This window comes from Melanostigma gelatinosum, assembly GCF_949748355.1.
Source record: "Melanostigma gelatinosum genome assembly, chromosome: 1".
NCBI classification, from domain to species: domain Eukaryota; kingdom Metazoa; phylum Chordata; class Actinopteri; order Perciformes; family Zoarcidae; genus Melanostigma; species Melanostigma gelatinosum.
The window spans coordinates 29,638,760-29,662,548 of NC_136634.1; the positions used below are offsets into that span (position 1 = coordinate 29,638,760).

Genomic DNA, 23,789 nt, shown 5'->3' on the forward strand with positions numbered 1-23,789 from the left:
TCTGAACATGTTATGACATCCCTGTGAGAAGGCTACCTTCTGTTACAGCCACACTTGACAATAACTACTGTGTGCCATCATGTCACAGCTCATTAAGTCATCTGTGTCTCAGTGTTCTGATGCGTGAGCTAGTCACATGAATGCACAGTGATAGTTGACTACATGTTACGATTGTCCAATAGGCTGACGTGATGCGGGCACAGATTCAGTCGGATGGATGAATGTTGAAATGCTCAGTTCACTGATTAAACCACACATATGAACCATGTAATTAAGTAAGTCAACATTCAATGAGTGATGAAGAGCTAAGTGTAATATCGCGTCATCCGTGGGGGCCTGTTCTACTCATCTTCTCGTCGTCAGACATAGGCCAAAGCCAGGTTAGGTATTCCCATTAAAGGCTGGTGTTTGTTTGGTTTTATCTTCTTAATTATCATCAATAATTGCCCTAAATAGATTGAAATGAATTATGAATGCTGTGGAAGAAAGGTGCACTGAGTAGAGTCCAGATTGCCATCAAGTGTGTCTGCATATAATTCAAACCACGATTGTTTAGTCCACACTGTCATCCCATCTTCTAGAATAAATGCAGGCATATGGAGATGATATGTTCATGACATTTCTTTTTGTTTTCTCACATTGAATACAAATCAACTGTGGAAATATAACAATGAAGTTACATAAAAGTCACTCATGTAAACAAATAGAAAGAGCCAAACCCAAGTCCGAAATCTCTGCAAACCTCTGAGCTGTCGGACACAGAAGCCAGAGAGCGATCCCAGAGAAACAGCCTGAGCCAGTGTTAGTCACTGTTTGTGTGTGAATAAGTAAAGCAGGCCCCGAGGAGGCTGTTTGGTTTTTAATAAAACACCAGAGCAGATGGTAGTATGATCTGGGACACAGAGAGCGACAGAGAGAAACAGAAATAACAAAGTGAAGAATACTCCCTCCTCTACATTCTCTTTTCTCTTTCTCCACTCTAAACAAGTTTTGGGTAGAAATGTGTTCATAATGCAATACAATATTTGAATTCATTGTAATCTTGCGACATGTATCAACACTATTAAACCAATACAGTCACTGACTTGGTATGAGTTCAACCATGAAGGACCTGGTCCTGTTGGTTGGGAGTCAGTCCAGGGTTGAAGTCTTCACAGATTTAAAATGTTGGGCCCGCTCCAAAATGGAGAACCTCGCGGTTGTATGCCTCCACCAACCAGTCAAGTTTTGGTTTACATCCATGTCTGTCCAATGTCATCCCTTCATCATATTCTCCAATTAAACCAATACTAGATTGTGTAAAATCTAATGATGTGAAATGTAAAATAGTCATCATTTTCATATTCATTCTTGAGTTATGGCCAAAAATATGTTGATTGAAATCATATTGACCTTTTAACAACAAAATTCTAAAAAGTTCATCCTTGAGTTCAGGTGGACATTTGTGCTAAAAAATAAAAATAAAAAATCCCTCCAGGTCTTCCTGTGAATGGACTGGAAGGAGGACGTACTCGTGTCTTCACATCCTTCACCAGTGCAGAGGCATCAAAAGAAAGCTATTCTGAAAAGGACCTGACATCTTGACACGACCCAGGTGCCAGAAAAAAAATGAACAAATATATAAATTATTTATAAAATATGCTTCATTAATACATAACGGTAACGACGTGACGTTACAACATATCGAGCATGAACTCTTCTCAGCAGACTTTCTTACACGATGGTAAGTAACAAGCTTCACAATGTTTTTTAACGTAGTGTAACATTGTGTCCACCAGAGGTAAACTGGGATCATGGGATACATGGGGTTAACAGCAGCTCCGCAGCAGACTGCTATGGCGTAGGTTATGATTTTTAGTTTTGCGAGACAGTCTTGTATGTGACTAGGCTGTGTCCTGCTTACTCATTTTCCCCAACTGTTTTACTTTTGTTGAAAAATCAAGCATATCTTTTAAAATACATTTTTCACTGCTTTGCATTGAACGACTCCCCAAGGAACTGAGACTGGATTCCTTCAGCAAAAGAACGAGGATTGAGAGTGCAGGTACAACAGACCAAAGACCAAGACATCAGTTTGAAGCATTGACAGTGTATAAGGAGTGGACGTACTCTCCGTGAAGCCACACATTAGTTTGTGGACTACGGATTTAAAAGCCACGAGTTGACCTGTCAATCACAAGGTAGCCCCGCCCTAAAGCATCCCCTGCTTTATGGTCTGTGTGACTCTAAATGGACCATAATGTACTAAATGAACATCATGCTGTATTGAAGAAGACTTGAAACTAGAGATTGAGACCATAAACTCATGTTTACACTGTTTACTGAGGTAATAAATCAAGAGAGAAGTAGTCATCTTCTCATAGACTTCTATACAACCAGAGGAGTCGCCCCCTGATGGACATTAGAGAGAATGCAAGTTACCCCCTTTTGAAGGCACATCTGAACCCCCTTGGTCCATAAAGGTCTGCTGAAAGGTGTTTGCAAAGCTCACTGCTCGCACAGTAAAAGGATCTTGTATATTAATGTTTGCATACTCCCTGACCTCTCAATTAAAGCTTTTTCTGCATATGTGAGTTGTTGCCTTTGATAGCGGATAATAGATCAGAAGCCGTTAAATCACCTGACCTGATTAGAGACACAGCCAATTAGAGCAGTTAGTCAAAGAATCAAGGTCGGTAAGGATGAGACTTTTTTGTAATGATGGACTTCTCTGTGTATTCTGATGTATTCTTATACAGTGGTGTTATCCTTGCGGCTATATCCTTGGCTAGTCTGTTTAGCCACAGGAAAGAAAATGGTCATACCCTTTTCAACCATTCAAGGCCTGGCGATGGGAATCAAAAACATCTCCATCTCGGAGAGAAACTACCGAAATATGTAACACCAGCATATGCAATCCCCATCAAGAAATAAGAAGCGCTGCAGGTGAACTCTGTAGTCATGTCCTGCAACCCTGAACGAGCCCAAATATATTCTCATGGCCTCACTTCTCCATGCAATTGTTTCAATGTCCTCGAATGCCCCTCTCTCTTTCCACAACTTCAATTCACCTCTGTTTATCACCTATTTAGAAAGATCGCATCCATTGTGGGAAACTATAGGAGCGCGATGCAGGTTCACAGTAATTACATCCAGGCTGCTTCAGTATAACTGCTAATGTTGATGCATATCATTTAACCTCAGTTGCCTCATTCAAATTCATATAATCGGGAAGAAAGCTTTGCTATACTTCAAATATACTTGTCACTCGAGGATTTATTTTCAACTGGGTTGAAACTAAAGTAAGGAATAGTTCAACACTTTGGATATCAATCTCATGGCTGTGTGTTCACTACGGAGCTAGTCAGGATGTTAGCCTATCAATCTCATGACTTTGTGTTCACTACGGAGCTAGTCAGGATGTTAGGATATCAATCTCATGGCTGTGTGTTCACTACGGAGCTAGTCAGGATGTTAGCCTATCAATCGCATGACTGTGTGTTCACTACGGAGCTAGTCAGGATGTTAGCCTATCAATCTCATGACTGTGTGTTCACTACGGAGCTAGTCAGGATGTTAGCCTATCAATATCATGACTGTGTGTTCACTATGGAGCTAGAGTCAGGATGTTAGCCTGTCAATCTCATGACTGTGTGTTCACTATGGAGCTAGAGTCAGGATGTTAGCCTATCAATCTCATGGCTGTGTGTTCACTACGGAGCTAGTCACGATGTTAGCCTATCAATCGCATGACTGTGTGTTCACTACGGAGCTAGTCAGGATGTTAGCCTATCAATCTCATGACTGTGTGTTCACTACGGAGCTAGTCAGGATGTTAGCCTGTCAATCTCATGACTGTGTGTTCACTATGGAGCTAGAGTCAGGATGTTAGCCTATCAATCTCATGGCTGTGTGTTCACTACGGAGCTAGTCAGGATGTTAGCCTATCAATCTCATGGCTGTGTGTTCACTACGGAGCTAGTCAGGATGTTAGCCTGTCTATCTCATGACTGTGTATTCACTATGGAGCTAGAGTCAGGATGTTAGCCTATCAATCTCATGGCTGTGTGTTCACTACGGAGCTAGTCAGGATGTTAGCCTATCAATCTCATGACTGTGTGTTCACTACGGAGCTAGTCAGGATGTTAGGATATCAATCTCATGACTGTGTATTCACTATGGAGCTCGTCAGGATGTTAGGATATCAATCTCATGACTGTGTGTTCACTGCGGAGCTAGTCACGATGTTAGCCTATCAATCTCATGACTTTGTGTTCACTACGGAGCTAGTCACGATGTTAGCCTATCAATCTCATGACTGTGTGTTCACTACGGAGCTAGTCAGGATGTTAGCCTATCAATCTCGTGACTGTGTGTTCACTATGGAGCTAGTCAGGATGTTAGGATATCAATCTCATGACTGTGTGTTCACTATGGAGCTCGTCAGGATGTTAGGATATCAATCTCATGACTGTGTGTTCACTACGGAGCTAGTCAGGATGTTAGGATATCAATCTCATGACTGTGTGTTCACTGCGGAGCTAGTCAGGATGTTAGTCTATCAATCTCATGGCTGTGTGTTCACTGCGGAGCTAGTCAGGATGTTAGCCTATCAATCTCATGGCTGTGTGTTCACTACGGAGCTAGTCAGGATGTTAGCCTATCAATCTCATGACTGTGTGTTCACTACGGAGCTAGTCAGGATGTTAGCCTATCAATCTCATGACTGTGTGTTCACTACGGAGCTAGAGTCAGGATGTTAGCCTATCAATCTCATGACTGTGTGTTCACTGCGGAGCTAGTCAGGATGTTAGCCTATCAATCTCATGGCTGTGTGTTCACTACGGAGCTAGTCAGGATGTTAGCCTATCAATCTCATGACTGTGTGTTCACTACGGAGCTAGTCAGGATGTTAGCCTATCAATCTCATGGCTGTGTGTTCACTACGGAGCTAGTCAGGATGTTAGCCTATCAATCTCATGGCTGTGTGTTCACTGCGGAGCTAGTCAGGATGTTAGCCTATCAATCTCATGGCTGTGTGTTCACTACGGAGCTAGTCAGGATGTTAGTCTATCAATCTCATGACTGTGTGTTCACTACGGAGCTAGTCAGGATGTTAGCCTATCAATCTCATGACTGTGTGTTCACTACGGAGCTAGAGTCAGGATGTTAGCCTATCAATCTCATGGCTGTGTGTTCACTACGGTGCTAGAGTCAGGATGTTAGCCTATCAATCTCATGGCTGTGTGTTCACTGCAGAGCTAGAGTCAGGATGTTAGCCTAACTTAGCATGAAGACTGGAAGCAGGGGCAGACGGCTAGCTGGGCTCTGGTCAAAGTTCAGAAACATTTCGGCTCAGTTTGGGTTTTTTAAAGGTTAATACATGAATTGGTGATTAGTATATTTTATGCAATATCTTTAACAATGACCAATTACCATTTTCACATCATTTCTCACAATTTGTGTAGGACCATCACTGCCTTAAACTACTGATTGTAGGTTTTAGTTTGGCTGCGGTCCAGCTTCGTGACTGTTCCATTTAGGTGAACATCTCCTCTCCGATGTAGACATTTTCTTCTGAGAAAGAATCCAAATGGCAAAACATTCTCACCCCCAATTAAGATCCGAAGCTTGTTCAGTGGCCCAACGCTTCAACCGATGACGCTCTAGACCTCCCATCAGTCAGGGATGATCAGTTTCCACTCGTTACATGCATTGTGTCTTCTCAAAATAAACTTCCGATGTTGGTTTAGGGTTAAAATATTACATTTGTTGAGTAAAATAAATACGCTTGTTGCGTAACTTAGTTAAGTATGTAAGTCACATAACAAAAGTAAAGTAAAATAAGTTGACTTTCACACGGGACACGAATAGTGGGCTCCTGTGTGGTAGACCCAACCATCCACCCCTCCTCATCATACTATGTCAGTTGCTTTGACCATCGAAGAGTGACACGGATGGGTTTACATTGGAGTTAAAAGCACGATGCGTCTCATACAGACCCTAAAAGGTGCCTTGGTGCGTCACGGACCATGTGTCTGTGTTGGGGATTCGACCCCTGAGAGACTGGTGTTCAGGTGAATATTGACCACTACAGGGTTCTGGTCAGAGAACACGCAGACATCTGTTTGTTCCACATGTTACTGCATTGAATCTGGCATACAGTGTTATAGCTTGGTGACAGATGGTGACAGATTTTGAACGATGTTACAGATGTTGAAAGAGTTTCTGAAATAAACACAGAAAACGAATTACAGAACCGTAATAAAGTATTTGCAATGTTGAACCCTTAACTAAAGCATTAATACACATACATTCACAGGAATACAGGCTCGCTAGCCAGGTTAGCCACTTGGCTCAACTTTAGGCTATTATTTGAACGGCTAATTGCATGACAAACACTTACTGACAGTAAATGCATTTAAGAACATAAGTACAGCTACAAAACGGAACAGTTTCGCCGCATAGGTCCAAAGTCACAGTAATATGACTCACATCATCAATTACTCGATCTGACTGTACCGTCAGTCCTACGTAGCACATACGATTAGCGCAAGCGGAAACCGTTTGCGATATCAAAATTAAGTTTCCGAATAAAAGCGTCTTAACCTTATCGTCTCTGTCCGTGAAGAATTCACAACAGTCGGTATTTGACGGGTTGGGAGTGGAGTGTGTTGGATTGTCGGCAGAGCAATGACCACACAGCGATTGATTAAATCTGAAAAAAGATGATTAAAACCCTTTAGAGGCCGGGCCAAATGACTCGTTGCAGAGAGGAGACTTTCAGTTGTCACAGCAACAACCCAAAGGGGATGCAGGAGTTTGATGGCTTGTGTTTCCAGCATTCCATAATCTGCAGTGTCTGACGAAGAAGAGCCACACAGAGTTCAACAACGCAGTTGAGAAGAGGAGAACATATTTTACATAAAGGTGTCCAAGTGTAGCTAAACCAGTTGAGCTTCATGGCCGATGCACTTCCACTTCAGCTCCAGAAGACCAATGCCTTCATGTCCATCAAGTTTCAAAAGGGACAGAGATGGAGAGCAAAAGAGAGACGGATGCTGGCAGGCAGACATGATAGATGTCTCTCAGTTTTCTCTGGACATTAAGAGACTATTGGATCTAAAAATCTGATTACAGCATGATAAAGATGACAATATTCCTTCTGAGGAGAAAACAGAGATGCAATTTCCTCCTAAAACAGAGGAGCGGAGTGTATGAGGAGGAGGACTTACGGAGACATAATAGAATCATCGCTGTTTTGCTCGGCTCCGTCTTCTTCAAAAAAGCATCCATTTTGGGCGTCTGAGACTCTGTATCAGTGCACTTCATCTCTGTGTGTACCGCGAGTCAAATGCCAGAGTTTGTTTGTGTGTGTGTGTGTGTGTACGTGTGTGCGTGTGTGAAAGTGCACACTCACCCTACAGGCAGTAATGTGGGCTGGCTGTAAGAACAGAACAGATCGAAGTAATCAACAGATGGTTGATATGGTGTTTCTGTGTGTGTGTGTGTGTGTGTGCCCTTAAGACATGGGGTTTGTATGTGTGTGTGTGTGTTTGTGTTAGAGAGAGACAGAGGGAAACAGAGAGAGAGAGAGAGATGCACTTCCTCCTAAAATGTAAAACATTCAATGGAATAACCTGTCATCCTAAATTCTAAATTAAAACTCTAACATTTGAAATACAAAAAAATACTCATTGAAACTTTAATGGCAATAAAGCAACATTGAATTGAATTAAGAGCAAAAGAGAGCAGGGCTTTAAAGTATATTTTGAAAACAATTTCCATTATCATAACACTCTTATATTTCTTCAGTAATTTACTTTCACTTGAGCTGGTATTTAAATCGATGCCAATCAGGGTAAAAAAAACGAGGGATGGAATTACCTGCATTATAACTAATTGCGTGTCATTTTAGCATATTTTACATTTAGTGCCATCAGTGGAACAGCAGCGTCAACCCCATTTGTATGGCACTCTATACTATTAGGTAGGGTACAGTTTATGGTTCGTGTTAACCTAACCTGAGCACTCATTCGGTGGTTGCCGAACAACAATAATGGAAAAAAGTTGCAGCAAACCACAACAAAAACGACCTGTTTTGGGCAACCAAAATGTAGTGAGTCCTACGTTTCCCACCCAACTGTTTGTATGATATCATGGAAAAACATACTCTCGTTGTTCGTACATTTTCCACCAAAAGCCACCAACACGTGTCAATTTCCGCTCGTTACATGCAAGCAGTCTTTTCAAAATGAAGTTAGGTATTCACAAGAAACAAATTAGTTAGGTTTTGGCAACTAACTACTTATTTAGGTTTAGGTAACAAACTTACTTTGTTAGGTTTGGGTTAAAATGTCGACGGAAGTGCCATTACTGAAGTACACAAGTTACGTGACAAATACACCAACACTGACTTCCTGTTTCACGCTCTCCGGGCTGAAAGGTCACGTTTCTTTGACTGATTTGGAGACGTGGTACGGATGTCTGCTTTCAGTAGAAACAGGAGAGAACCAGGAAGAGATCTCCTTGTATAATATGGAGAATGTGTGGAGCAGCTCATCAGTGTGAAGGTCAATTACGTTATTCTGGTGTGGAGGAAGATTTAAATAATTAATGAAGGTACCCGAAAAAAAAACTGCAAAATGCCATTCAAATATTCCTTCAGCCTCTGAGGAAGAATATTATCAGTAAGAATCATCCCGTTTCATTACGATGTGCATCTAAATCTGCCCTTCATTTTTTGTCTTTGCATTTGAGGCCTTGGTCGTATACTTGACAATTCTTTGGTTTGGATTTCTAAGAGGCCTTGTTCAGTTTACTAACGTAAAAAAAAGAATCCAAGTAGTCTTTCTTGGAGCCTTAAGAGCTTTCATTCTAACTTTCAAATGTGTATTTCACACAAGTCAGAAACCTCTCGAAATTCACTGGCAAGGAAACGAAGAAGTGGATCGTTTCGTCCAGATGACACAAATTGTCTTTGTTGGGATCGAGAAGTGGGAAGAATTGCCCAAAGGAAGGGTAGTCCCAGAAGAGAGCGTGGAGGAGGTGGTGCAGGCAGTGCATGGCGCACTAGGATATGCAGGCACCGTTCCAACGCAAAGGGAACTGGAAAAGCAGCGACTCTGGATTCTTGAAAAAGAAGTCCGCAGAATCCTAAAAAAACTGTGAGTTGTGTGGTTGATACAATGCAGGAAGGAGAGGACAAAGGGAGGGGGGGACTCACCATTAAGAAAAGAGGAATCCAAGGAGTGGGGCAGCTGAAGCCAGTTCCGTATTAGGAGAAAACCAGGAACTCAAGAATGGCCACCAACATACAAGATTTACCACCCTACGTCAGAGTGGCCAATGTCAAAGGGGTGGTTACCATGAGAAGGAGTACTACGGGGCTCTGGGCAGGAAGAGCCCTGAGGAAGTTGGGTTATGCAAGAAGTGATTTCTCTCCGGAGAAAAAGAAGTGTTGCAATGGAGAGAAATTAAGAACGACTGTGTGGTCTGCCTGCTGCCGACCACCCTAGCCGTTGCATGGCAGGGACCCGGAGACCAGAAACCACTCCGGGTCACAGGAAAAAGAAAAGTTTAACCGCATGCGCCATAAACCGGTGAAGGTTATGGATGCATGCATATGCGGTACATGCCGTGTGGAGAAGTTAACAAGGTTAACCTTCATCACCTAGTGGTGATCGACAGCTGGGAGCAGGCATCAGGACCGTCTTCACAAGAGGACGACGTGCTCGTCATCACTGCCCCGGCCGACGAAAACTTCCTGTGAGATTCCTACTAGCTAAGGCGAGGCAGCCTGTGACCTCAAGAAGGGGGTGTCGAGAAGAGTTGAGCTCACGAGAGCTGCCTCGAAAACATGCATACACGATCAGGGGAAGGTCAGGATATAAAAAGCATAAAGCATATACTCAGAAATCAATAGTTAAAGTGTAATCGAAAGATAAAGTGTATGATCGTTACATAACAAATGTTTAATACATAGAGTGATTTAACAAATGTAAACCTGATAATAATATGTGTATCTGAGTATAGTGCAGTCTGAGCGTAGAAAGTACGGAGAAAGAGGACGTAAGCAGGGTGTTGGCTTCAAGGGATGGGGAAATAATGGTGGTTGAGAAGAAAAGACACAAAGCACAATAATGATGAAGGATGAGATCAATAATCATTTTATAAGCAAATGTGTACTAAGTAAACTGATTATAACAACTGTAACTGATTATAACAACTGTAACTGTGATTATGATAACTAATCTGTTAGAAATGGGTGAGTGTAGGAAAAGGGGAAGTACAACAGATGCTGAACACCCAGACACGCGCAGAGCTTGATTAAGTAGGCGCCCAGACAGGGAAGTTGGGGTGATTTCCTCATGCACACACACACACAAAAGTTAGGTACTTTTCGAAGCACATGCACCAAATCAATGATGTCATGTTAATCATGGGCTGAGGGAGGCCGTGTTGAGGAAGAGGGGGGAGAAACGCGAGAGGCAGCCCAAAAGTGTTATAAAAGAAGTAACTTGCAAACAGCAAGACGGGAATTCACGATGGGACGCCGACCGAGCCATCCATGGAGAAACACTGGACCTCGTTCGACAGGACTTCGTCTCTGTTCACGGAAAGAAGACCGCCGTTCGTGGACAAAAATTGAAAGACGGAGAATCACCTCTCCCCCCTGCTTGACTTTAACAACTGGACAACGGATGGACACAGCCGCCTTAAAGACTTTGTACTGAGCCTTGAGGATCGCTGAACGGACTTCGTTTGCCGCGCAGGAGGAGCCTGGGGGGTCTGGCCGAACCTTCGCTCCTAAAAACCCCAAAAGGATTTTTCATCACATCGACAATCCAGCTCCACCGAACCGTCTCGGCATCTAAAACTAATGAGTATAATCTAAGAAGAAAATGAAAGTAACGAATCAAGTGTAGTAACATTTTATGTGAGCTGTAGCTTAACCCTTGCTAACTAACTAAATATAACCTGCAATAAATATCTAATCTGCATTTAAAGTAAAATTCTCAAGTGCATTTATTTGCTTAGGTAGTAAAAGTTCCTCGTGGCAGTAAAAAGTTAAATCCATTGTATGTCTAACAACTGAGTTCTGTAAGGTTATCCTAGGACCGAATCCACTTAACAATCCCTTACGGTTTTAGAAGTAATCCTAGCCGTTAAAACCTAACCTGGCATTTACCAAGAGCACGGATCCAGAAGAGGGAAGCTGCCATAACCGAGGCGACTGGTAGGAGCGCCCGGGGTCAGGGTGGCCCCTCGGCCGAGTGCACTCAGACCGGAGGAAGCAGGGTAGACGTCGGGAGTAACGGCAGTTAGAAGAGCCAGGCGAGTTCCCTCGCAAGAACACCAGCTCGACAATCTTTTAATAGAGAGCGGAGTCAGTAAGTAAGGCAAGGCAAGTTTATTTGTATAGCACATTTCAACAACAAGGTAATTCAAAGTGCTTCACATAAAACCATTAAAAGCATCAAAACATAAGGCAAAAGAAAAGGAGATTTAAAAACAATTAAGAACATTCATTAAAACATTAAAAGTAGCCCCGTATCGGGCCAGAAGTACCCCAGGATCTAACACATTGTTTGTAGTGTACCATTTCTGTGAAATGCAGGTTGGAATATTCAACAGTCAATTTAACTTTCTTCTTTTCAAGCTGTGACTGCTGTTTCAATGTGCGGTTAAATCCTTCAGATGTCAGTCTTGGTTTAGTTAGAATTTCTATTTGAGTGAAGACAATGGAATTGTGCTAATGTTGAGCTATTTGGAGTCTTTCTGTTGATACATTAGATTTGAGTTTTCAATATGGTGTTTATAGTTCTATTTTTTGTTTGTATAGATGTAGCGGGGACAGCCAAGATGCGGAAAAACGCTGACCAGTCAGAGCAGACTTTTTGGGGCTAAAGAGACGGAGCGTTTCAGACAGAGGGTGAATACAGGTACATTCAGACAGTAAGTATGAGAAAAAGCAGAGTTGTTTCAACATTAAAGTATCTGAACATGTTCTGGTAGAAACACCATATGTCTCCTTTAAGACTTTTCTTAAATATGAGCAGTTTTTATTTTCTCAGGATACCAAGATACAGTTATCAGCTGTGATGTCATCATGGTGCGCCTAAAAACCAATGACCCATAGTATGAACCGGCTTCTGTATATGATGACAAACATTATGACTCAAAACCAAACAGAAAGAGAGAGAGAGAAATGTAAAAACAGCCCCATGCTTAATCCTTTACTTCAGTGGACTTTAATAAAGGACCAAGTCACATCAACACAACTCCTCAAAGAGAAACTAGCTGACCCTACCAGGGTCATCATTAGATAACACATTTAACTCTGATCCAAGCAACACTGCCTTCAGGTGAGCGTAAATCCTGAAAGCGGTTTCATCCTCTTTTTCATATTGAAAGCTGAGGCGGATGTGAGGACATAGACGCAAGTCCACACCAAAGACTGGAACACACGTCAAGAGAGACAGAAACATGGTGGAAAGAAAGGCCGTTAGGAAACAAACAATAAAGCAAGCGTCCAACACATTCTTTCTTTTGTTGCCTTCCTCTTTCTGTCCTCCATCATCTTGCCTTACCTTTCCTCCTACTGGACTATTGTTGGTTCAAATTATGCTTTCCATGTTCGCAAAGCTATGAGTGAGACCTCCTTTCCTCCCTGCAACCTTATTTTTGTCCATACTTCCTTCCTCCCTTCGTGCTTTTCATCTTTCGATCTTTCAAGCTTTTAATTATTTTGCAATCTTTCCTTTCAGTCACTCGTAACTCCTTCATCCTTCCATTCAGTCCACCAAACAAAGTATGAATACGACAAAGATATTGGCAAAGCAGACGGATTCAGCCTTTCCGTCCACGAGTCGCTCCTTTCAGCGGCGTTCAAGAGCAGTGTCGCACACTAAGAGCCTGATTCAAGACATCTTCGAGAAGACGGAACAAATAGATTTAGAGACACTTCTTACCTTTCATGCCAAACTTGGAGCGTCGTCCGTATTTGTTGATGAGAAGGAAGAGAACCACTAGCATCACACAGGCAAACCCTGCCAGGCCGACTGCTATGGAGACCTACAGGGGGGGGGGGGGGATAGTGTTAGGGCAGTTGCAAACATACATAGGAATAAAGAAAGGATGATTTTTGCACAGCAAGGACCTCAGCAGGCCTTACAGGGGAACAGCTAAATATATACGGTATATATATATTATTTGGGAGGCTGTTTAACATGCTAGAAAAAATACAACCTGCGCATATTGCGAGGTCTTGCAGGTAAACCACAAGGTGGCAGCGTCATACCATTAACGATATGAATGGAGCTTACAATTTTGAAATATGCGCATAAATCAGACGGCAACATTCTGTTCTAAAAAGTGAAGCCAATGCAAAAGTGCTTTCAACTTGCATTCTCTCTAATGTCCATCAGGGGGCGACTCCTCTGGTTGTATAGAAGTCTATGAGAAGATGACTCTACTTCTCTCTTGATTTATTACCTCAGTAAACATTGTAAACATGAGTTTATGGTCTCAATCTCTAGTTTCAAGTCTTCTTCAATACAGCATGATGTTCATTTAGTACATTATGGTCCATTTAGATTCAAACAGACCATAAAGCAGGGGATGCTTTAGGTGCGGGCTACCTTGTGATTGACAGGTCACTAACGTTTTCCGGTCTGGGAGTTGCCCCTGTTTTTGTTTTACAACTTTAACCCTTTCACAGTGAGTTTTCACCACATGAAAGTGATTTGTAATATTTTGGTCACCTAAAAATTCTAATGCTGCGTTCACACCGGTCGCGTTGATTTTTTGACGCGCGTCGAGATTACATACAAAGTCTATGCACAGACGCGATGAGACTGGCGCACCGCGATTTTGCGATGGCGCGGCGCGTTGGACGCGTTATTGCAGTGCGGTGGACGCGTTGGACGCCGCAAAATCGCCAACGCACGAGTTGAAATTTTTCAACTTCTGAGAAATAATCGCGTGACGCTGTGGCGCGATAGCCTATCAGCGTTGAGTTGCTCCCCCTGTCATCACTGGCTTCCTGCCGTTGTTGAATCAGGAAATAAATCCTGTAGCCGTCTGTGTTCACCCAGAGCTCTACGATACCTCATATCAATAGAGACTGGACCAAACTATGTGTATACATGTGTGTGTGTGTAAACCATATGGTACAAACAATGAATAGACGCTGCCGTATTTACGTCTACGTGACGTTATTGAGTGCTGGTGGAGCTGCTACGATGTTAGCATAGCCTAGCACCGATCCATCAGAGCTCCATTGAGAAGACCAGTAACCTACAAATCGGTATCATTACGTAGTTATTTCGGAGTCCCTTTTTGTCAGAGAAGACAAGTACAAATCGGCATCATTATGTAGTTATTTCGGAGTCCCTTTTTTGTCGGTTTATTGCCATTGAATCACAGCCAAATCAGTTTATTTAGTGTTCCTACAGCTGTAGTAAACGACCGGTGGCTTGCTAGACAGTGAATACAGCTCGATACAATCCACGGAGCTCCTCTGAACAATATTATGAACCAGACATGACGGCGTTTGGCATTCCGATGTTTGAGGGACTTCCACAACACGTACAAAGCAGCAATTGTCCTTATTCCTTTCACGGTTGACAGCGGAAAGAAATGACGGCCAGGTGAACGGCTTCCAGTCGATAAACCACGCCCCCTCTCCGGCGCTACGAGATTTTGCGGCGTTTGGTGTGAACACGACCGGCGGCGCGTTGGACGCGATTGTGCAGTGCGTTGGACGCGATTTTGCAGTGCGTCAAAAAATCAACGCGACCGGTGTGAACGCAGCATTAGTTAGCATTCAGCTGCACTTAGGTCCACCCTCTCGTGTCACTTCAGGTTGTAAAAAAACAGGACGTGACGGCTAAATGTCAAAGTCAACTGCATTTTGATCGCGGCCATCTTGTGGTTTTCCTCAAATACATTAGCCTTTTTTTATTAATTAAGGCGGTTGCTCCCCATTACCCCCCCCCCCCCCCCAAAAAAAACAACAACAACAACAACAACTAATGTTTCCTCTCTGACAGATATTTTAAATCCCTAACTGTAACAACTTAGTCCCCAGTCGATGAACCCTTTGGGTATGAGCAGATATCAGGCAACAGCTGATTCATTAAGGACTTGGCTCGGGGCGGCCGGTTCAAGTCCAGCGCCGACCATACGGAACGGCCTGGTGCGGCTGCCCTCGAGCAAGGCAGCGAACCACAAACTGCTCAGTGCTGCTTGACCTTGGCAGCCCCTTCTCTCTGCCATCTCTCAACAGTAATGCATGTCAATGGGTCATATGTGTGTATGTTGTACCCGTGTGTACCAAGAGAATGAAATCCCCAAGACGGATTAATAAAGAACTTCTTCTTCTTCACATTCAGAAGGAGATAAATGCTTTGGCTTTAATTACTCCATGACTGTGCTTTCCTCTAGCAACCACCATTTGGACCAATTTGACTTTTTATCGGCTCACTGGTGAGTTGCTTTCATATTATGAGCTTGAATGAAACACAGCAGCCTCTAGAGGTCCCTAGCTGGGCTTTAGATTGGACGATATCTGTCACGGTCATACACTTGAATCTAAAGATGCATACAGGTATTCGTATTTTTCGAAACACAGAATTATGTAAAAGGAAAAAAGGCACCCATACACATACACTAACCCACTACGCTCGCTCCGTCAAAGCCTCTGCTTCAACAGTTATCTTTTCCCAGTCAATTACAGGGAAAAAAGAACTCAATTACATTTCTAACCGACTCTCAGGCTCACCGACCACCAGGGGATTCTGGCAGACAGCAGCAAACGGCAGCGGGCGAATGCCGGAGAAGGAAAGGCTTGATTAAAATAGCACCGTCCGCTCTCGACACTCTTCACTTCCTGAGCTACATTTTCAGATTTTTGTTCTACTCTTTTGTTCCACATCTTTTTTTTTGGTCTTCTTTTGCACTGTTACTTTAACATAACGGTCATTACGAGTTTAAATACATTTACATTTGTTGCTATGTACTTAACTAACGCTGTACCACTAACGCCTAAACCTAACCAAGTGCTTTTGGTGCCTAGAACTACAGGTATTTTGTTTCACTTTCACAACGGATAGGTGCCATTTGGAGCATCTGAAGCATTAGAATGCTCGTGATAACCACCGATAACATCCACTCAATGGGCTTATAACTTTCGGATTGTCTGTCACTGGCAGCAGAGAAGCCGCACACAGGAAATGCAAAATAAAATAATGTGTGTGTGTGTGTGGAAGCATCCTTAGTACTGGAATGGAGATACGGACACAGTTTCTCAACCTGCCAGCTCTTTCATAGTGGTAAATAGAGCTTTTGCACCTAGTTCTGTAGGCCGTATTTCATGATTTATTTGGAAAAACCAAGCAATCCTATGTAAGATCAAACATCCAGCACCCACATTAAGCCAGAATGGAACGGTCCTTTAAATCATAACCACATTTTTCCACCACTGCAGCGCTTCAACTTTGAGGTTGTCAGTTGAAACAGGCTCCTCTATTCAGGGTCATCCCAACCTTAAAACACGGAGCAATGCGTGTGATGTTGTACTGAAGTGTGAGCTAAACTGGTCATTTCTTCTGCCGACATAAGTTCAAGAAGACTTTTATTTGAGTCTTTTGAAAACGCAACGCTGGCAGGACCTCAACCACGTCAAGTCCGTCATTCTATCCGATCGTTTTCATGTAGATTCAACACACAACATGTGATAACGCTCGTTTGAGAAACCTCACCTTGTTTCATACAATCAATAATACCGGCCTGTGACGAGGACGTTTTCAATACGGGCTTTTGTTGCTCGAGGACCAAACGAAGAAGCACAACATCTCATCCAAACACTCAACATGTTTTAACATTTCGATCACTCACCCCAAAATGATCTTCCTCTGGTTTGTGAGTCTCTGCTGTCGGGGTCACTGAGGATAAGCACAATAAGATACAGACTGGCTTGTGAAAATCACAACAGTTTACAGACCTGCTGCTGCTTCTGCAGGGAAACTGAGCAGAGAAGCCATCACACAAAACAAAAATAGAAAAACTACTCAAATCAAGAATGAACACAGAGCTGCAGACAAAAGGAGGCGAAATACACACAACTTAGAGATGAAAGTCATGCAATGTTGTCGTTATAGGCCAGTTCAGACTGAAGCTGGAAACAATATCATCTGTACAGTCCCACAATAAATCCTATCTTCTTAAAGATCACATTTCTGGGGAAGTATACATCTTTAAAATAAAACGTTACGATTAGTATAAGTGTATTATTCAACTGTAAAACATATTTACTCAGGCACACCTTGATAAGATAGACATTTATTTATGTTGATAGAAAGATATGTCCCTTGATACTGGATATGTATTATTCTCAAGCTCCTATAACCTTAGCCTCCAAAAAAGGCTCTAGTCGAGACAAAGTGCAATGTATAAAAACTATTCATCATAAAGACTTGTCCCTTTTAGAATATGAAGAATATTAAACACTCAGGGTCAAATTTGCAAACGAATTGTGCGGCTTTTGCAGCTTCTAAGCCTGCACGAATAAGACAAAAACCCGTATGGTTCCTAACAGCGCTGCCGAGCATGTAGTATTTTATATAAATGAGGTAATATGCAGACATTAATAACATTTAGATCCAAGTTGCATGACGTTGAAAAAAATAAATGATAAAACAAAAACAACCCCCCCCCCCCCCCCCCGCTCAGAGCATGTCTATCTTTAAACCACGCCTTCATTTGGATCTCAACTACACATCTGTAAAGTTTGGTGACTTTATCTTACACTGTTGGGCCATATATGTAAGGTGATACAAGTATTGCAATATTTAGGAACTGGGTGTCTTTGGCGACATCCAGGTGTATATAGGCACCATGACAGACGAGAAATGAAATGAGTCAGAGTCCGTCCAGAGCCTGGTCTACAAAACAACATGAGTAATGACGACCAGACGCACAGAAAACAAGAGCAAATTGCACTCAGCTGCAAAACTTCATTGGAGGTTTGGCGAGTTGATGGTGCCATCACCGGCGACAATTCATTCTTTGTGAATTTGGTGACAACTTTATTCTGTACATCGGTAAAATCGAATGCAATCCAATAAATAAATAATAAAACAGCTCAGACATATGATCTGCATTTGCAAATATAACAATGTCGAGCTTTAGAGACGTATTGAGTTTATTATAAGGGTTGGCAGCAGTGGAAGTGCTGTAGCATGTATGGCTGAGCTGCCGTATTGGATTGCATTCGATTTAATAGGAGAGCCTGTATTTAAAATAGAGCGGACTATACATTCCGACACCAATTCATGCCTTCAACATCTGTCAGTCTGTGGAATTTTTCGGGTCATGAGTCAAGTTTTTTGACATATAAACGATATTGAGCTAATTGTATAAAATGCAAAATTGACATATGTAGAGGATGTCATGTTGAGGAGCTGACTCCTTGACAACCATGAACATTTAAACCAGGATAACATAATGGGATTCACTTACCATATTCATAGTCTGTGTCTGGGCCTGTGGAAGATGAAAGAGCAGATAGACAAGACGCTGTGAGACACGCTGCACAGACGAGTATAAGTATGGTATCTGAGTGTACGTGAGAACAGCATAACCGAGAGATGGAAATAGTTTAAGTGGAGCAAATGTTTAGATTAGAGACAGAGCATTGGGTGTAAGGTGTGAAAAGAGCAAAACACCAGAAATAACACCGTCAACGAGACCGTCGCCTCCGGCCTGAATATAACTTTGTTCTCCGCATCTCATTCACACTTAGACTAAATATAAGCTTCATGTCACCACGTCATGCAATGCAGAACGCAGCCGGGGTGCTGCTGAGGGAAGGCTGACACCGCGCGTCGACCTTAGGGCTAAACCAAACACGAGAAGGGGACGGACATGACATGTCACAGTGACCTCGACATTTGCCCAACAACATCGACTCAAGGTGGATGCGAATGGATCGGACAGAAGGTCGGACAACCCGGAAATCTTCTGAAGGCTCTTGTGACTCATGCCAATATGTGCGACTATTTTCAACTTCATATTGCTCCATTCATAGATTGGCCCATCTTTGTCTTTACTTAACTGTATATATAGAAGTGTCATTCTTTCTAATGCATTGTTCCTCCTGTTCTGTGTGCCTGTGCTCCATATCTGCATCACTGCTAAAAGCCAGCCACTGTCTGTTGCAGTTGTCCTTGTAATGATGTGACGACGCATCTGCTTGACCGATCACCACTCACAGTATTGCCAGCACAGGCCTCTTGACCGTACCTGGAACTGGAGTATCATCCACTGAGCAGTTTAGAGGCTTCACGTTACGTTTTGTGTGTGCTGCGTTTGTTCCCAAGCGTAACACATGTGAGCAGTACATGGGTACACGGGCACGTACACTCCAATCAATGGATTGTGTGTTTGTGGAGACAGCTGGCAACCTTGAATTTGGGCGAAAGTTAAGTGGGGAAGAGATATGCGAGAAAACACTTCATGGTTCCGTCTTCCAACAGAGTGAAAATCTAAAAGAAGTTGGAACTTTTTATAGTCGCTGCATGTAAGCATATAACAGATATCTAAAGAATGAGAAGGAAAGCAAAACAGCAGCTTGCAGACTGTATCATGAGCATTGTTCATTTAATACTGTGATTTTAGCTTTTACAGCCAACAGGTCAAACACAAAGCCACAATGTAAAACAGCTGTGTACTGCCATGGTGTGTTAGCATGTCAACAGCAGTGATCACTAAAGGACTGATGGTTCTGTTCTGATGGTTCCACTTGAGAGGAACAGGTGCAGATAGTTTTCTGTTGCCGATTCGTTTTTCTTCAACACATGCAACAGAAACTCAACATGGCCTCAAGGTCCCAACTCACCATCAAAGGGCTTGTCGAGGAAGTGGCCGTACACGCTACTGGTGGCCACTCCCAGGTAGTTGCTGGCCGTCAGAGTGTAGTTGCCATTGTTGTGGTGCGTTGGGTTCTTAAAGGTCAGGCAGCCCTCTATGTAGTCCTGGTAAATATCCATATCAGGACGCACATACTCAGTGTGGGATACTTCCTGAAAGGGCAGTGACAGAACAAATGAACGGTGACATCAAGTCATGAAGCCCGACAGCAGCTGCTGGTGCCTGCAGCTTTGATTTCAGCCACTGTCTGGCAGCTATGTCATCCATTAAATATTGCTGTGAAAACAACTTGAACACATCATGATTATATTATAATTAGCTTTTGCCTAAAACTCATTTTTACTGAACAGAGCTTGAACACGTCACAGTGTAACTCAATGCCTTCGTCTGTTAACGTTGGCTGATAGCTCCGTTATTTAGCCAAGGAGGACTTTTCTGCCCACTGGTTGCGATATGCTAAGCTAACAGCTAACATGTATTAGCTCTCTTCCTGCTAATTCCAGCACAAATGTATTGTTTAATTCAATCTCTCCACCGTTGATCTGCAGCACCATAAACCTGCGGTCGTTGGTGTGGGCGGCTGGTGAAACCAAAGATCATGTCCGCACAACTTCTAATCCACTTCAGAGAGAAATATTGAAACTTTGAATCAACTGGCACCATTTATTTGACAGCTGTTTTTTTTCCCATACAAAACACGTCATCAGCCTGTAAGACACGATGATACACCTTGAAAATGAATGTACTGTGATTATAGATATATTTCAAATCAATGTGCGGTTCCATTGTTAAATCTAATACATCCTTTTGTTTCTCCAAGGTGCATTTCATGCCAAACTGTTCATTCTTTTCAGGTAAATGAATGATTGCTTAGAAAGAGCAGCCATGAAATAGAACATCACTTAGACAATATGCACAATAGATTGATTGGATCGTGACTTAGTGACACGCTGACGGTTGGAACAAACGCACCTTGTCTCTGTAGAACCACTGCAGCGTCGGGTGGGGCGACCCTCGAACAGTGAACTCTATGCAGGTGTCATGGCGGCGTTCGGGCTCCTTCAGCTTCACGATGGAGGGAGGAACTGAAGAGACCAAAGAGAGCAGAGGGCAGATGAGCACTCCACTTTGTAATTGAAACAAAGGACATGAAAGTACTTCAGTGTAGCTGCACTACGAGTGAAGCTTATATTGTCGGTCATTACACTGGATGTATTGTGGCAGCACATGAAAGTAAAAGGGAGGAAATGGGAGAGTGATAGAGAATGGGAGAGACCTTGATGATCATTTTAATATGACCGTCTCATCACGATCTGTTCCGATCGATTTGGAGTGTGTGAGCGTGTGTGTGTGTTCCCGCTCTCGTGTTTCTCTCTGTTGACAGACAAAACGTTTTCCGAATGCAAACACAATTTTGCGGCCGGCTGCAAACAGTGTCATCGTCTTTCGACAGCCCATGATGAGACATTCAAAACCGGCACCAGAGAAAGACGATCACTGTTTCCACAAATGGAATTCATCCTCTCAAGTACACACACACACACACACACACACACACAGATACACAAGATAATACATCATCAGAGTTGCTGGGATGAGTTTCACAAGCTCCAGATGCTCAACAGGATTTGGAGAGTATATGTCTGACATACAGTGTATGCATAAGAGAGTAAAAACAGCTCTGGATGAAAGCACCCTTGGGTGTTAATAATCATCCAGTAAGAATAATTAGCAAGACCAATGCCACGCTAGCAGCACCTAAGGGCTGCGGTAATAACTGCACGCCACAATGCTATTGTCTTTGATGGAAAAAACCCCAAAAGAGCTTGGTCTTGCTGAGGACGCAATGCAAAGTTTTGTGTCAGGTTATCATAGGAATTTGACCACTGGAGTTGCTTTTCCAATGCGTATTTTAGTCGCCAATATAATGTTACCTACTGTCGTGTTTTGGCTGTATAGCCAGCACTCACTGCACACACCGACATGGGTCCTCTGCATGTACTTGCTGTTAGACTCCTCTCCATCTTTTCTTTGTGCATTCATGAATTACAGATCAATTTAAAATGTCTTGAGGTTGCACGAACAATTAAATTTGCTCCACCAAGAGCCTGTACACAGGTCCATTGTTATCCTTTGCAAAGGCTTTATATGCATTAGCTTCTCACATTTGAACACACAGTACCATCAGTGGAAAAAGATTGAAGTTGGGTGGTGCTTGAGGAAAGGTCACGAGGTATGAAATATGGAAAGCTTCTATCAACCGTGGAACATGAAATTGATACTGTTTCATGATTTGTGGGCAATTAGATTGTAATATTTTGTGTGGAAATTGATGGTGCTAGAGGAAAGGTCAGGGGTCACCTAATTCTTAAGAAAAGCCAACTTTTAAAGATCGTTAACATCCAGAGTAAAGTTCATTGGTATCTTGCTATCAGGTTCGACGGTTTTCATACATTTTTTATATGATATGAGGGTTGAACAATTGTTTCTATTTTCATAACGTCCGATCATGGCTGCTTGAGATTGCTGAGAGTTGAACCGATCACCAAGTAGCGAAAATTCCCAAAATGTTTTTATGTAACTGCAACTGTAACTGTATCTGCTTCAATCCTTATTCGCTGGTGTTTAGCCTTCCAACAACGCATTATTTGCTGTGGTAAAGAAATGTCTCAAATATTATCGAATGTAGAAAAAAAATGAAAAGAAAAAAGACGGTCAATAACGTTAATTACTCTTATGGAGCGCAGAGCAAAGATTTAAAGTAAGTTTGTTAGAGCACCTTAACATTGGCCTAAGAACAAACAATCTGTGATATACGCTCTGATCACCAATCGGTACAAGCCAATATCTCGTCATCTCAAGGTTCAAAGTTCATTTCTTGTACAACGTTGCAAAACGAACAGCAGTTGTAGTCCCTGTATGCTGCACAAGACAAACTAAACAACAAGTAGCTCCTTCCCGTGCTGCAGTGTTCAGGTATCTCACAACTTCTCATGTCGGGAAACCTTTTGCAAACTCGCAGAAAAAAACCCTTATGAAACAATGAGAGGATTTAGATGAAAATGAATGCTGTCCATATGTTGCTTCCAGACCATAGTCGCAGATGGTGGGGGCATTTTTCAGTTTGCCCACATGGGAGCTTTAATGTCACTCTGACTCTGCTTAATGTTTGTATCCATGTTTGGTGCATTTGGTTGTGACTTGTGCCAAATCATATTTAAAAAATCAACAAATCAGTCTGCCACTCAATTCTGTTTGCAGCATGTATTTGTCATGTTTTGAACATAAAATCAAGTTCAGAATCAGAATCAGAACCGTTTATTGCCAATGTATGTAGCATACAAGGAATTTGTCATGGCAGGTGGTGCATAACATTAGACAATACAATGAACAACAATCAACAGTGCAAGAAATAGAAACATATAAAAATGTACAGTAGAATATAAAAGAATATAAAATAAAGTGCACAACAAACAGATAACAGGACTGTCAACAAGTGTAATATAAAAGTGACAAGTGTGTTTAAATATGAAGTGATGTGAAGGGGAGCAGTAGGGAGGGAAGGAAATGTTCCTGGGGATGACAGAGTCAGTGGGGGACCCGGGCTCTGTTAATGAGCCCGACTGCGGACGGGAAGAAGCTGTTTGTGTGGCGTGAGGTCTTGGTCCTGATGGACCTCAGCCTCCTGCCAGATGGAAGGGGCACAAACTGCTTTTGTCCAGGGTGAGAGGGGTCAGCTGCAATCCTTCGTGCTCGCTTCAGGGTCCTTGAAGCGAACAGGTCCTGGAGGGACGGCAGATTGCAGCCAATCACCTTCTCAGCAGAGCGAATGATGCGCTGCAGTCTGCCCTTGTCCTTGGCTGTGGCTGCAGCGT

General features: G+C 42.7%; 1 protein-coding gene across 1 annotated transcript in view; it reads right to left on the bottom strand.

Moving 5' to 3' along the window:
- Window positions 1-23,789, bottom strand: part of LOC306797681 (NT-3 growth factor receptor-like) — a gene marked incomplete at both ends in the record, with an annotated part of 225,650 nt that overhangs the window by 73,772 nt on the left and 128,089 nt on the right. The window contains 5 exons of the mRNA XM_079297062.1: window positions 12,954-13,056; window positions 16,882-16,928; window positions 18,505-18,528; window positions 19,883-20,066; window positions 20,887-20,999. Coding sequence (XP_079153188.1) covers window positions 12,954-13,056; window positions 16,882-16,928; window positions 18,505-18,528; window positions 19,883-20,066; window positions 20,887-20,999 — 471 coding nt within the window. The remainder of the gene's footprint in view (window positions 1-12,953; window positions 13,057-16,881; window positions 16,929-18,504; window positions 18,529-19,882; window positions 20,067-20,886; window positions 21,000-23,789) is intronic.